This window comes from Malus sylvestris, chromosome 14 (genome assembly GCF_916048215.2).
Source record: "Malus sylvestris chromosome 14, drMalSylv7.2, whole genome shotgun sequence".
Lineage (NCBI taxonomy): Eukaryota > Viridiplantae > Streptophyta > Magnoliopsida > Rosales > Rosaceae > Malus > Malus sylvestris.
In genome coordinates this window covers 16,917,426-16,933,106 of record NC_062273.1, presented here as the reverse complement: position 1 = coordinate 16,933,106, position 15,681 = coordinate 16,917,426, and the positions used below count along the sequence as shown (strand labels likewise).

The 15,681-nt window shown below is 38.3% G+C and overlaps 1 protein-coding gene across 1 annotated transcript; it reads right to left on the bottom strand.

The window, feature by feature from the left end:
* Positions 1-8,036: 8,036 nt before the first annotated feature.
* On the bottom strand, positions 8,037-8,846 carry LOC126600294 (late embryogenesis abundant protein At1g64065-like). The gene has a single exon (XM_050266880.1). The coding sequence runs from the start codon at positions 8,752-8,754 to the stop codon at positions 8,179-8,181; it is 576 nt and encodes a 191-aa protein (XP_050122837.1). The 5' UTR covers positions 8,755-8,846; the 3' UTR covers positions 8,037-8,178.
* Positions 8,847-15,681: the final 6,835 nt, after the last annotated feature.

Sequence of the window (15,681 nt, the reverse complement as noted above, 5' to 3'; positions counted from 1 at the left end):
TACTCTGCGGTGTACAAAGATTCGACTGCTCCGCAAAACCTCATCAGGGCCTCAAGAATGGTTGATTTCCCCATCCTCGTTATCTCATCCACTTGGTCTGCAGATGCTCCATACGCAAGCATCCGCAACGCAGCAGTGATTTTTTTCTCAGGCAGGAGACCCATAACACCACAAGCATCCTTCTTTTGTACAAAGTAAGAATCATGGTTGCAAACATCAGTCATGATTCTGTTGAACAAATGTCGTTCCATTCTAAAACGGCGTCTGAAGTACGTATCAGGAAATGCACTGTTATGGACAAAGTAATCGTCCAACAGCTCTTCACCCCGTCGTTGCCTGCTTCTATCAAGGTTTCTTGAACAGTTGGGCCTACATATCTGAGCAACAGTCTGGATGACTAAACGGGAATGTGAGGCTCTGGCCATTCTTGTTTCGTCATCTCTCCTTCTACGCTCCTCATCCTCTTCCATCTCATTTTCGGCTATCTGAAGGTTGAATATTCCTTCAGATTAGTTAAACAATTCTTCCTCTTGCTGATCGATTTCCCACATCATCCTTAATGAAGAAGAAGACATTGTAATGATGGATGGTGAAGAAGAAGCAGAAACTATGATTAATGAGATAGAGATGTTGAGAAAATTGGTGTGAGATTTGTGAGGATGGATGGTGGATTATATGGACGATTCAGAAAGGATTGGATTGTAGATAAGGCCACGTGGCATGCCGTCATTCGTTAAAAATCTGATCGAAATCTATCCTCAAAGATTCTGAAAAGATAATGACACGTGGCACGATCGTATTGGATAAAAATCTTATCGAAATCGATCTCCAATAATTATATTTTCGGATAAAGACACGTGGTGCAATTTTGAACGAGTTAAAATCTGATCGAAATCTATCGTCAAAGATTCTCAAAAGATAACGACACGTGGCACGATGACATTGGATAAAAATCTTATCGAAATCCATCGCTAAAAATAATTGTTTTTTTTATAAAATGACACGTGACGCAACGAGAACTATTTAAAAAATCTTATCCGAAATTACAAATAATTTTATTTTGTATTATTTAAACAAACAAAAAAAACTAATATTTATTGCCTATTGCCAGGGGGGAGGGCTCCAAGGGTGGAGATGCAAATGGCAATTACTGTTCATTAATGTCAGTTACTATTCATTTAAGGCAGTTACTGTTCAAAAAGGTGGATTCAATAGTGGATTGCCAGGGGGGAGGGCTCCATGGGTGGAGTTGCTCTTAGGAGTAGATTACCTATTAAAAGTTGTAATCCTAAAAGGGTAAGGAATTAACTTTTCCTACTAGTATAAATAAGGGCACAATGGAGTGGAATAGAACACACCCATAATTACACATCTCTCTCTTTCTCTCTACTATTGCCGCACCTTCCTTCTCTCTTTGGCCTCCATAATTGTTCAGTAAATTATGCCTACAACACGTTATCACCACGCTTTTGTCACTGCGCTAAAGAGAGTTTGATCTTCAATCAGGGGAGTATAACATTTTAATCATTCTTTTTATGATTAATTTACTATTTTATTGAATTGATCTACATGCTATTGATTCAATTTAATTTTTCTTTGTTGAACATGATATAACGCATTGGAGATGCAATTCCAGCTTTCCAAGAAGGAACTTCTACAAATTCAAAGGCTTATATACTTTTCTGCAAATCAAGTATGCTTAAAATAAAGTAAGATATTTGAAATGACCGTGAAGCATGAAAACATTCCCCATGATGCATGAACCCCCTATGTTTATATTTTCCTTCCGATATATATATATATATATATATATATATTGTATATGTTCATATATTTGTTTCATGCATTACGCAATTATATTTGTTGTGTCCAATATGTGAGTCAATGTATACCATATAAATTAGAAGCATATTTAGGGTTTCCTATACCCTAGTTCGAAAAAATTGGGTATTTTTGGCACCACTGTGGCATCACCACAGCACTACCAAGGGATGACATCACCCTGATGCCTTTGGACCACCTGCGCAGCCTTTTTTTAGGTTTGTTGCTCCACATCGAACAACAACCAAGCCCCGGCTTAGCTTACATATCACACAAGCCTGACAGCCCTGGTCCACTGGAGCCCAAACCCACATGCCAGAAACATGTTGGGCTTGTTCCCAGGCACAGACTTGCAGCTCTTCTCCCTTGTCTCGGCCTATGCCAGCAAGCTGCCATGCTTGCTAGGCTTAGCCTTAGCCCACAATTTTTTTTAGCCAGCCCATACGGTTGGGCTCCCCACGCCAAACCCACAAGCTAGCAAACCTGTTGGGCCTTGAACCCGTGCCACCCCCTTAGCCCAACGCGCCAGCTTTAATGGCTAGCCTTACCCCTTGGACCCATGGCCTGTAGCCCACCTTCGAGCACTTTCTTTGCTCATGGCGCCCAGCCCTCTTTTGGGCTACCATATAATATTATATTGCTTCTACAATAGACCCCGTATGGCCCAATTTATTGAATTAATTAAAAGTGACTTGCAGTCCATTAATCTAATAATGAATCCAAAATTATTGACCTGAAGATCACTTTTAGACATTAATGATTCAATAATATACTTTTATACTTTGAACTGTTGACATACTTTCATAGTAACGAAGCTCTCACACTTAAGTTCCTGAAGAAACTTAAATCCACTACACTTAGTTGCATGTTGCATTCTGTATTCTTGCAGGAACCTCTCTTTTATGAACTAAACATTCATAAACTAAATTGAACCTGTAGTTTCAAATTCAGTGCCTTTGAAACCCGAAGTTTTCATAAAACAATACACCCATGAAAACTCGACGTTTTTAATGAACACCATGTCTTAAAACTCAAATGTTCTAACTTTGATGCGTATGGATGATTCATTCCCTTAAGCACCAATCACAATCTTATTCCTTCCAATTCAGTGGATTGTCGAACCATCACAAATTCGATTTTCCTAATTTGGACATTTCTAAGATAAACCACTTTATGTGGGGTACAAGATGTGATTCTCCATTTGACTATCAAGAAGCTGAGAAACCATTGACGTTAATAATGGCATGGAAGAGCTGAATAAGCCTTCGCCATGATCTTCATTCGAAGACTTATGCCCGAAGCATAACAAATGGAAATACCTCCCAATCAAGGATTTCATGGCCTTTTGGCTCGCTTCTATGAACCATCTAATCATACAAGACATTGCCTGAGGTACACCATGATTACGTCCATGAATGAGTACAATTCTGAAGTTTATAAATTTGATCAAATTTTGACTGGAGAATACTTTTCTCGTCTTTCCATATTTCTAACTTGCCTCTGAAGCAGCAGTGTAGAAAGCGGAAGTTTACCTAAATCTCGGATCTGATTACTGCCATAAACATATGGTAGAATCAGGGCCTGCCAAGGTGTGGCATCATGCCCTAAGCGTGCTCCTTAACACCTAATACCTAAAACTTCAAGAATAAGGGATAGTATTCTCGAACCTCAACCTTGCATAATCTACTTTCGTATTGATGGAATAGATCATTGGTTATGCACTTGTTTGTGCCCCTACCAATGTTGTTGAGGAGTACCATTCTAGTAGTCAATATGTGAGACTAATTTTGCTCCACCAAACACCATTGGAAGAGCAGATTTTGACATGGATGGCCTTGTTGGCCTAATCCCCTCAGTAAACCATTTACTTTGTGAACATTTTTTAATGTTCTTGGATTCAAATTTGGTGTATGTTTTACTTATGGATAGTCTTATTAATATTTTCCTCGAATATGAGTTAATTGAATCATGTTTCTTAATACATGTGACTGATTCAATTAAACAAGTGATTAGATAAGAATGTGGGGAAGTTAGTTGTCTGGATGACTGCGTACTATGCACACTAACTTTACACCTAAATCACATCTCTAACAACGACTTCAAGTCTATCTAACCTGATTAAGAGCATTGGCATGCTCCTCGTTGTATAAATGGTACCGCATCACCATTTAAGGGACCTTAAATTCTCCCTGTCATTGAGGTTTTAAGGATATTCGAGAGAACAATGATCATAAATGAAACCCTTGATGAAAATAGAATGGAATACCTTTGTACCACCTCAAAAAATGGGCCTGAAGCTTTGATTTGGGGCCAATGAATTGTCTCCCAACTAGGAATACACCACATGTGGCCAGCCTAGAGCCTAGTGATTGAGGAGTTTACTTGCTTTGGTACGACCATTTAGGAAACTTAGGTCAACCAATGATACTACAACACATCGCTTTACTTGAAGTAAGGATCTTGTGCCTACAGGCACACTTTGCCAAGCCTGCTCATTAGGGAAATTGATTTATATATCATTCCTAGCAAAGATACAAAACGACTCCCTTTTCACAGTGGATTCAAGGGAATATATGTGGACTAATCCAACCAAAATGCGGACCATATAAATAATTATGGTTTTGGTTGATGAATAGACAAACTAGTCACATGTTTGTCCACACACATTGCTGCAAAACCTCTTGGCCGATTAAGGGCTCACCACCTTACTTATCCATTAAAGTCCGGGAGACTAAATAATGTCGGAGAGTTTACATTGACGGTTTTCATTAAAGTATTGCATGCATTTTGGGTTTATAATTGAACAGAAAATTCCCATGTTCACCCCCTAATTGCCTTGCCTAGCGATCATAAAGCGCAATTTAAATGATCGCTCGAATTTTGGTAAACGTACCAAGTTTTCAATTTCTGCCTAGGGCTATGAAATCTTGTACACAGTTATGTTGGTCCACCTTAAGGCCCATTGCCACCCAACCTATTTGACGTTACAGTTGGTTACTGGGTACGAACCTGACGATTTTCGTATTTACGCATTTGTGTGTGCATTCCATGTGCCAAGTTACGCCGCCGCAATGTACCAACATAGGTCCTCAAAAGAAGGATGTGAATCTTTGTCGATTATGATTCTCTTTCACATTCACACTAGTTCTTTTAAAGCCCTTGCATGCCATCTCTTTACCGTTGATTTACGGGTTGTCACTTTAATGAGATAGTTTTCCTGCCATTAGGGGGGAGATAAGAAAGTCAACGTTCCTGTAGAACGGCATGAATTTGCGTGGAAGCTGCCCACTATGTCTCATCTTGATCCCCGTACTGCACATGCATGATAAGTAAGTACGATGAATTCTAACTTTCAGAATGTTGCTCCAGACGTATTCCTACGATCTAGCTAAAGTGACAAGATCATATACCAACTGCAAACATGCTTGCAAGGATAGACGTACTTAATGAATGTCGAGTCAACATCCCTCGAGGGTGTGCCACCTCTTTTAGACGGTTTGGACGCCCCTGTTGGACGATCTGGTGTACCGGTGGATAGCCAATCAATATGTCTTGGCTTGGAGCATGACAAATCATTCGGTTCACAGGATTCACTTCCCTGTAAGAGGAAGATACAACACAACAATGAATCTAAACTCGATTGATGTCTCAAATCATTTCCATCTCATGAGATTAATCTGGATTACTCCCGATACTTAAAGTTCATGGTCTAGTATGCTAGTTTGGATGAGCTAAATGGAATTGAAATAAGATTACCATCGATGATGTTTTCACTTATATTGTAGCTACCGACATATATGAAAAACGACGATATCGAACCATGTTCTATTGATTAACTGACAATGTATAACTGATTGGACAACCGAAATTACAATCCAGGTCAAATTTCTTACCAAAGTGTGTTTTGGACCTGTCGTTCCTACACTTCCCAAGGCAACTCTATTGTGTTGCAAGTGGGAAAGGAAGCGTTATGAGATTAATGAAATAGTAAGATATGATTCAGGTTTTACAATGCAAGGCTTCTCTCAAAACGTCATATGATTGATAGCAGCAATATGAAGCGTGGTTAGTGTTTTCTCCATGGGGATATTAATACAGAGGTTTACATGTAAGTTCTTAAAGAATTACATGGACTGGTTCAAATAGTTCCAAAACCACGGAACACCCTCTTAACTTATTTAAGGCGTTCACTTACAATCCGACGGATGTGGTATACTCGTCTAAATGATTATTTGATCAGTCAGGGATATGAATTATGCCCTTGCATATGAAATTATGAAGTCTTATTCCAAATTGCTAGAGTTACAGTTTATGTCGTTGACATGAATCTTACTAAGACCCCAGAAGAGCTTGAGAAAACTGCTTCGCACCTGAAGACAGCATTTGAGATGAAGGATCTTGGGAAAAATTGTTTATGCCTTGACCTGAAGTTCAAGCATTGTTCTGATGGTATTTTGTTCTGAAGACAGAATTTGAGTATACCTTTGATCGTTCATATGTTATATGCAAATGAGACCTTTAAAGAGGTTATGGAATTTGAAATTCCATATCTAAAGTTCATCTTTGCGCTTCGTTGTACTTAGCTCATTGTATTTAGACAGGACATCTCATTCGCTGTTGATCTTGGTAAAGATGCAGCACCGTACCTATACACAACCACTGAATTGGAATAAAAAACGTACCCTAAAGATTCTACAAATTTGGGCAATCCAAATCCCAATGCATCTCAAGCGGATCCAACCCCACTGATCCTCAAAATGATGCTTGCCTTGTGTGTTATGCTGAAGCTGGTTACTTATCAAACCCGCACAAGGCAAAATCCCTAAATGGTTATGTCTTTACCATAAGGGATATCACAATATCTTGGAGGTCCACGATATGACCTTAGTTGTGAAATTTTCAAATCGTTCCAAGACTCACCTCACTTCACTACACCACAAATGAGACATGGTTTGGAGTTCTTGTTGAGCATATTCGAAGTACTTGCTGTTTTCATCCATCGTTGAGTCTCAATGATGATACATGAAGATTATGCCACTTGTATCCACCCGACCAAGACATGATACATCAATAAAGTCAACACCAAGACATATTGCATCTACATCTACATCAGCAAAGCATCAGGAGATTGAAGTCATGCAAGCCGATCCCAGACAACCTTGTCGACCTCTACACTATGTCACTTCCGAAGTCAACCTTCCAGAAGCTTGTCCGAGGAATTGGTATGCCTAACTATCCTATGCAATGCTTGTAGTTCTCATTTGAAACTTATGTCAAACTCAGGGGGAGTATCCAAAAGTATACTCACTTGATCTTAATGTACTTTTTTTCCCTACGATTAGGAGCATTTTTCCCACTGGGTTTTTGATACCTAACTAGGTTTTAACGTGACACTCATCCTGGGCTGATTATACCTTGTGAGCTCTTCTACTTGCGTCCAAAAGATGTTTAGTTTTGACTTAATACAACTTCTCATTTTTCTCCTTAGTCTATGGATTTTTCTCCCACCTTGGGTTTTACCATAACGAGGTTTTTTTATTTTTAACTTTTTATGCATTCTTCCGTTGATCTGGGACTCGCATTCGCTCATTGTGCCAACGACTTCATCAACTGTACTTACTTCATCACTGAAGACCTAATGCGCCATCTGTTTGAGTATTTACACACTCAAGGGGAAGTGTTGCAGTCCTATTAGATTAAGAATGTGATTGTGTAAATCCTAGTATATCTTAGAATATCTCTTATATTCCTATTAGGAGTAGATTATCTATTAAAAGTTGTAATCCTAAAAGGGTATGGAATTAACCTTCCCTACTACTATAAATAAAGGCACAATGGGGTGGAATAGAACACACCCACAATTACACATCTTTCTCTTTCTTTCTACTATTGCCGCACCTTTCCTCTCTCTCTAGCCTCCGTAACTGTTTAGTAAATTATGCTTACAACAACATATAATTTAATAGAGATGTATGGACCATGGTTATCATTTCCTTAAGAAATATGTATTTGATGAGGACATGTTTGTAGCATTAAGATCAATATTTAGTGACAGGATGTTTGTAGCATTAAGACCATCTCACCTTTTTAGTCTTGGTAACACTTTTCTTCCAAATGTTGGAATAAACACATATTTCCCAAAACACTGTACTCACATGTTTTCCAAGCATAAATTTTAACTTTGTAGAATCGATTAATTAATGATACTCCGGAACTCAATAACAAATGACAATGTCCCACGTCTCTTATTAAATTTATAACGATCATGGAATAAAAAACAAGGCTACAATGAACTACGTATAACATATTCAAACGCAGGCTGAGAAGAAAAAAGAAAGAACAAAGATAAAATCAAGCTCATTTACAAGCCAAATCGTAAACAAGCCGGTTTGGCAAATTAACAATCATTGAGCAATTCATCTGTGCTGTTTTGCGCTTCTTCATCATCTTCATCAATGTCACCTTACCTCTAACCCTAGCAAGAGTGCTCAATGTCACATTCCCTGAGCTCACCTCAGTCCCAAGCTTAGCACCGTCCGATATCCCATCAGAGTTCACTTCAATCGTCACGTTCATTCTCTTCGTCTTCCTAGCCTTGGCTCTTGCTTTGATTATATCACCTTGCCCCACTATGACGCCCCCAAATGTGACATTAGCTTTTGTGGGATCAAATTTGAAGTGACCAAAATTCTTGTTCCTCACAGAAACTTCAGCAATCAAAGTCATGTTGAAGAATGGAGAATTGCTACCTGAAGAACTGTAATCTAGGCTTTGGACCGTCACTGATCTCAGCCGGACATTCGGAGTTTTAATTTTCATCACGGTTGCTCCGAATATGGCCAGGACTATGATTTGGAACACAACAAAGATAGCGATGTAGGCAAAACATTTCCTGTTCTGCTGAATTTTCTTGAACCTCTCAGACTCCAACATGGCTGTAGGTTTGTTTTTTGAGTACCAAAATTTGATATGTCTAGGTAAGAGGGGTTCTCTGCAAATTGTTGTTTGAGATATTTGGGGTTGGTGCTAGCAATATATACACAATTAGATGACGGCCCGAGGAGCATGTAATTCTTGAATATTTCATAGGAAGAATTAAGGAAATTATGTGGTGTACTACTTTTCTTGTAGAGTTAACGTGTTGAAAGATACATGGTACTTGTCAACAAAGGCACTTGGACTTTTTTTTTTTTTGAAAAAAAAAAACTTCTTGACTTTGTTACTATAGTTCTTATTTATTATTTTTTTAAGGATCTGGAAATGACTCACGGAAACATTTTAGCGTCATGTGGTCACCTAGTTTCGTGTGATTCATCAACGTTAAAAATCGATTCCAAGACGTGCCGTGTAAAATACAAACCTGAAATTCATTATCAATCACTGAGCCACCTCATAATAGTCGAAGCGTTTAAACTTGAAGGATGCCGATCTGGTATAAAAAATAATAATAATAAGGGGCAAAATAAATGTATGAATAACTAAATTGAATAGAAGCTTCGAACACAACCTAAGAGGCTAAGACCCAACAAATATATGTTATAAGAATTAGCCCTCGGCTGAATATCAAGGTTTACCAATCAAATTGAGGTGATCTCTGACCATTGTGTTTGAACGGTGACTCATCAATCTGGTCCGACCTGAGAAAAGGAACTATTTGTTGCGGGGCTTGAATTTCCATTTTATGCTGGTATTGTGTGTTTGTGTTTATGGTTAATCTCAGTTTATTACTTTAAAATTTTTTGGTTTTCTATTTTTTATACATAAAGTTTTTTTTGTCTTTGTTTAGTACCTAAAGTTATAATTCTAGAACATTTTCATACATCTGTTAAGTTTTAATCAGAATCTCTACTAACTAATGATTTGGTACCACGTGGATGATGACTAGATGTTAACGTGGGCCACGTGAGTATTAAAAAATTTAGAGAGCTGCTAGACCCACCCCGTTGTCTTATTTCTCCACCCACGTTATATTTACACCCATTATAAAAAATTAAAAAATTAAAATGTTATTTTCTCACCCACTATTATTCCTAAAATAACCCTATATATAATTAGAGATAAATTTATCTTAAAAAAAAAGAATATAAACAAATAATATTACTCTCTTGTAAAAGCCAAAAAAAAAAACCGTTTCCTTTCCAAATTCCAACTTTTTTGGGGGGGGGGGGGAGGGGGGATGAAGAATTTTTGGTTTTCATTCGTTGCTTTTCCCCTTTTGTTTTCTTTTTTATATGCATTTCCCTTTTCCAAATTCCAAGGGCTCATCCAAGGAAAAGTTCAGAAATAAAGAAATAGGAATATATATTTGTTTTCGGATTTCACTTCGGTTTCAAAATTAAAATAATTAACTAAAACCAAATGTTCGAAAACGAACCAAGGATGAAGCAATGGAGTTCATTACCATCAAAAAGCTTTGAAACAATGTGTACCCAGTATGAAGTTACTGAAACCAAATGTTCGAAAACGAACCAAGGATGAAGCAATGGAGTTCATCACCATCAAAAGGCTTTGAAACAATGTGTACCCAGTATGAAGCAAATGGTGTGAGATTTGTGTTTCACCTTTTGGTTATTTGAAGGGCAATTAATTATATAAAATTCAACAATACTGTAGAAAGGAAAAGATGGAAATGGTTATTCAAGGAAAACTCATTGAAAAACAAATCTACCCTAACTTAGTGAAAACGAATTCCAGGAATTCTCATAGGAAAACGTGAAACAAATTGCACCCTAACCTAATGCAAATTCAAATAAAAAGTCATGCGATGCTTCAATTGTATGATGTTGAAAAATCAAGATGACCCACATAAAATTATCTTTTACCTCTTCGACGGAATATAATCATCTACTTCTTCCATAGAAACGTCATCTTCTAAGTTCATTCTTTTTGCTTTCTTTGAATGAAAGGAGATGGGAATGATGAATTAGGGTTTAAGGGAGATAAATTTTCTAAACATAGTGTGAGAGTTGTCACACCCAAACTTTTCTTTTTTCTTTTCTATTTCAAAAAAAAAAGTAATGCAAAAGGGGGTAACTAAGGTCCTTATTAGTCATTTTACAAATGGACAAATTTGTAATTAAAAATTTCATAAAAAGGTGGGTGGGAAGATAATACATTGGGGTGGGAATAACACCTCTCAAAATTTAAAGTAATAAAATAAAATAAAAAGTTTTCTCTTCCCTTCCTCCTCTTCCCCGATCCCTCTCACTCCGTCAGCGCACGCAACCCCAATCATCCATCGCTGCCCCAACCCTTACTATTCCGACCTTTGTATATTTCCAGATTCCCTCACTTCCGCCATGGACGACGAAGTCGTTGCCTTTGATGGCGAATCTCTTTGCGACGTACACATGGATCGAGGCTTCCGCGCTCAAAACGCAGATTCCTTCGATGCCGCCATGAACGATGAAGGCGCTGCCTTTGGTTGCAAATCTCTCTACGGCTTACTCATGGTATGAGGCTTCCGCGCTCAAAACGCAGAGCAAAAAAGCAAGGAGAGTAGGAGCTGGGGAGCACCATTTATAAATTCAAATCCCTAATTCTCAATTCTAAGAAACCCTAGAAAACCCAAATATGAGAGACAGATGAAGAGAGATAACTGGAAGCTTGTCTCTTTAGGAGACAGAAGGGAGGGGAGGTGAAAAGGGTGGAGGAGAGGGAGGAGATGGTTTGGATGCGTTGAAGAATGAGGACCGGGAAGGATCGGGGAAGAGAAGACGAAGAGGAATAGAAAAGATTTTTTAATTTTTTAATTTTAATTTTTAATTTTTCTAATTTTTAATACCCATGTGGGCCCATATTGACACGTGACGTCCAATTATTATTTATGTGGGTGCTACGTCATCAGTTATCGGAGTTTTGACGAAAAACTTAACGAAGGTATGAAAGCATCCCAAAATTATGACTTTAGATACCAGACTGAGACGAAAAAAACTTTATGTATGAAATGTTAAAAACCAATAAACTTCAGCGTAATAAACTGAGATTAATATGACTTCGAGATTTTACACTAGTGTAAGAAAATAGGTTCTCATTTTTTTACATTAATGATTTTCACACACTTTATTTACTTTTTACACACTTTTCTAATTTTATTAATACTTATTTGCTCTTTTTTTTTTTTTGTCTTTTATCTTAGAGGGTGTGCCACCACCACTGCCACCATTACAACCATCTAGCACCACCATATCCGCCTCCATCATCCCTACCTCTCAACCGCCATTTTCATAACCATTCTTCATAATCACGGGTTATTACACAAGCACCCTTTAAAGTTTATCAAGTTTTCATAAACACCCTCACATTTGAGATATTACACTAACACCCCCTCACGTTTTAATTCACTTTCACATAACTCCTTCAGTCAAAGTTTGGCTAATAAATTGACAACTTTACCCTTATAACTAATTAATAAAAAAATATATTAGAAAAATAAAAATTAATTAATTAAACGTTAAAAAATAAATTAAAATTTTCTCCCTCTCTCTTTCTTTCTTTGACTTTTTTTTTTTTTGGTAATATAACTTTCATTCAAAGAACTAAAATATACACAAAGGCCACCATATACACAAATCCTTCCAACAAAGACCCAAACAAAAGGCATAAGCCCCAGCCCAAACAACCCCTAACACAACAAGTCAAAAAAAACAAAAAATTCCCAACTAGAATCCATACACAGCGGCCACCGGAACCCCATGGAAATTAGTATCCATCCCCAAGGTTGCCAAAATTGCCCCAATTTGCGCACAGTCCAAGTGATCGAGATAAACTCCACACTTCTAGTCATAGCATCGTCACCCAAGGAGCTTCTAGATCGTAGCTCAATCATTGAGGAGAACAATTGCGGCGGAAAGTGGCAGTATGAAGACCCAAATCAAAGTTTTGCACACCTTCCCTTGTAGAATTGAAACTTCACCAGAGGAAATTTCACATTTGAACTGGGTATCGAAAGCATGACTAAGAGCAGGAGTTGAAACCGGAATATCGGATAGATCTACACAAAGTCCAAGTCGGAAATACAAGCTATCCTTAAGGGACATTAGAGACAGGCCAAATTTTTTTCTTTGACTTATACCAAACATAAGACATAGATTTATGAAGAAGAGAAAGCCATCGATTGGTCATTCCAAAATGGAGAACTCTACATCGTTGTTGGCACTAGAGACTTCTGAGGCCCCCATGGCCATGAAAAACAACCCATGTATTCTATGGGTTGTATGATCTGGAACCACAATCCAAGATGGGTGTGTAAGGTTTCAGTTGGATATGGTCATGAGGGATATGGGTTGTACGATTTAGAACCACAATCCAAGATGGGTGTGTAAGGTTTTAGTTAGATATGGTCAGGAGGGAACGGGACTAATCTAGATTGGGTTAGGATGGTTGGGTGGGTGGGAATGCAATGGGCAATAGGAAGTGGTGAGAAAGGAGGTTCAGATGATAAAATTCACAATTTTTTTTTCGACATACAGGATTTTGGGTTCTTTGTTTCTCAAAATTTGCATATAATCTCATCTAGATTTTTTTTTTCAAATTGATCAAAAAACCCACTTTTGGTGAAAATTTTGGTGTTTGAATTTCTGGGTTTGTCTGAAAAATGGTGACTATGAATCTGGAAATACTAAATTATGTTCTGGACCATGTGTATGGTGCATTCATACAGAGAACGAAAATAACTCCTTTTCGAGAATGTGGGGCGAAGGAGAGGAAAGCATGAACATGTTGAAGTTGTTAGGATGGTGTCGCGGAGAGGAAAAATCAGACCATTATGAATATGGTTTGAAGCATGCTTTCAGAGAAAAAAATTCCAAAAGATTTCTAGCTAGAAGCAATCAATTGGACCATCCATGTACTCAACAGAAGTCCAATGCTAGTAGTGAGAAACATGATGCCAAAAGAAGCTTGGAGTGGTTTCAAACCATCAGTGGAACACTTCAGGGTTTTTGGGTGTCTATCATATGTACATGTCCCTGACAGTAAGAGGATTAAACTTGATGACAAAAGTATGAAATGTGTTGATTCAAAAAATCCGGAGGATCTTGGACCAACGTAAATCCGGTCGTGAATCACAGAAACGCTCAAGAACACAAAGATGTATCGTGGTTCATCCCAATGTTTGGGCTACGTCCACACTGATGTTGATTGTATATCTCTGTATGAATGTATGGATTACAAGTGTGAGGGGGAGTCCCCCAGAGAAAGAGAGTTTGGGAGAGTTTCTCCGTTTGTGAGCCTTGTGGCTTTTGTATGTGAGGATGAGCCTTACTGATTGTGAGGGTGATGAGGCCTTTTTATAGACTAAGGGCTCATCCCCTTTTACATAAATTATGGGCTCAATGTTTGGAAGCCCAAGTAATGAGGCCCAATATAATATAGTACTAATAATAGTCCCCCAAGTCTTCACTCAAGAGAGTCTTTTAGTTGGAGACTTGAAATTTAGTCCATGTGTGGGCCGAAGTAACTAGATGTCGTCTAGAACTGATACTCGATATGAGGCAGTGCTCAATGTGAAATGATGCTCAACTAGAAGTAACACATGTTGTAAAGCTGCTCGGCTTGTGGCTTATGTTGCCTTGGTTGGCTCGGCTTGTGGCGTTGAAGGTGAGGGAGTCCCTTTTATAGAATAAGGGCTCGCTCTTCAATACATAAATGATGGGCTAGAGTTGATGCTCGCGGTGAGGCGGTTGCTCAGCAGGCGACGATGTTCTCTAATAATGGTGAAGGAGTCCCTTTTATAGAATAAGGGCTCACTCATTAATACATAAGTGATGGGTTAGGAGTGATGCTCGCGGTGATGCTCTCTAATGATGGTGAGGGAGTCCCTTTTATAGAATAAGGTTCCGCTCCTCAATACATAAGTGATAGGCTAAGAGTCTCTCTCTAATAAAGGTGGGGGAGTCCCTTTTATAAAATAAGGGTTCGCTCCTCAATACTTAAATAATGGGTGCCCTCTAATGAAAGTGAGGGAGTCCCTTTTACAGAATAACGGTTCGCTCCTCAGTACATAAATAATGGGCTAAGTCCCCTAAGTATTTTTCATGAGGCCTAGTTGCGAAAGCCCAATATATGGTACATAGTGTAGTCCCCCAAGTCTTCATTCAATGGAGTCTACTGGCTGGAGACTTCAAATTCAATCCATGTATGGGCTGAAGTGACGGTTGTTCGGAGGCGGTCTTTGTATACCATGCACTGAAGCTTTATAGGTGAAGCTTTCAAAGTGAAGTTTTATAGGTGGGGCTTTGAAAGTGAAGCTTTGAAGCTGGAGCTTTTGAAAATGAAGCTTTAAAGTCGGAGCTTTGTAAATGAAGCTTTCGAAGCTAGAGCTTTTGTAAATGTAGCTTTCGAAACTGGAGCTCTGTAAATAAAGCTTTCGAAGCTGGAGCTCTTGCAAATGAAGCTTTGGAAGCTGGAGCTTTATAAATTAAGTTTTCGAAGCTGGAACTCTAGAAATGAAACTTTCGAAGCTAGAGCTCTGTAAATGAAGCTTTCAAAGTTGATTGACATGAGTGATGCTCATGAATGTTTATGTTGATTGACATGAGTGATGCTCATGGATGTTAACATGAATGATGTTAATGAATATTGACATGAGTGATGCTCATGAATGTTTATGTATGATTGACATGAGTGATGCTCATGTATGATGATGATTGTCATGAGTGATGCTCATGTATGATTTTTTGGAGGACATGTTGTACTTTTGATCACTTGGTTGGTGATAATAACGGCAGGCTGCTGAATAATTTTAGAGTATTGGACGTACTTTTGATCACCTAGTTGGTGATAATAGCGACAAGCTGCCGAATAATTTTGGAGTACTGGACGTACTTTTGATCACCTGGTTGGTGAAAAGCAAGTGGG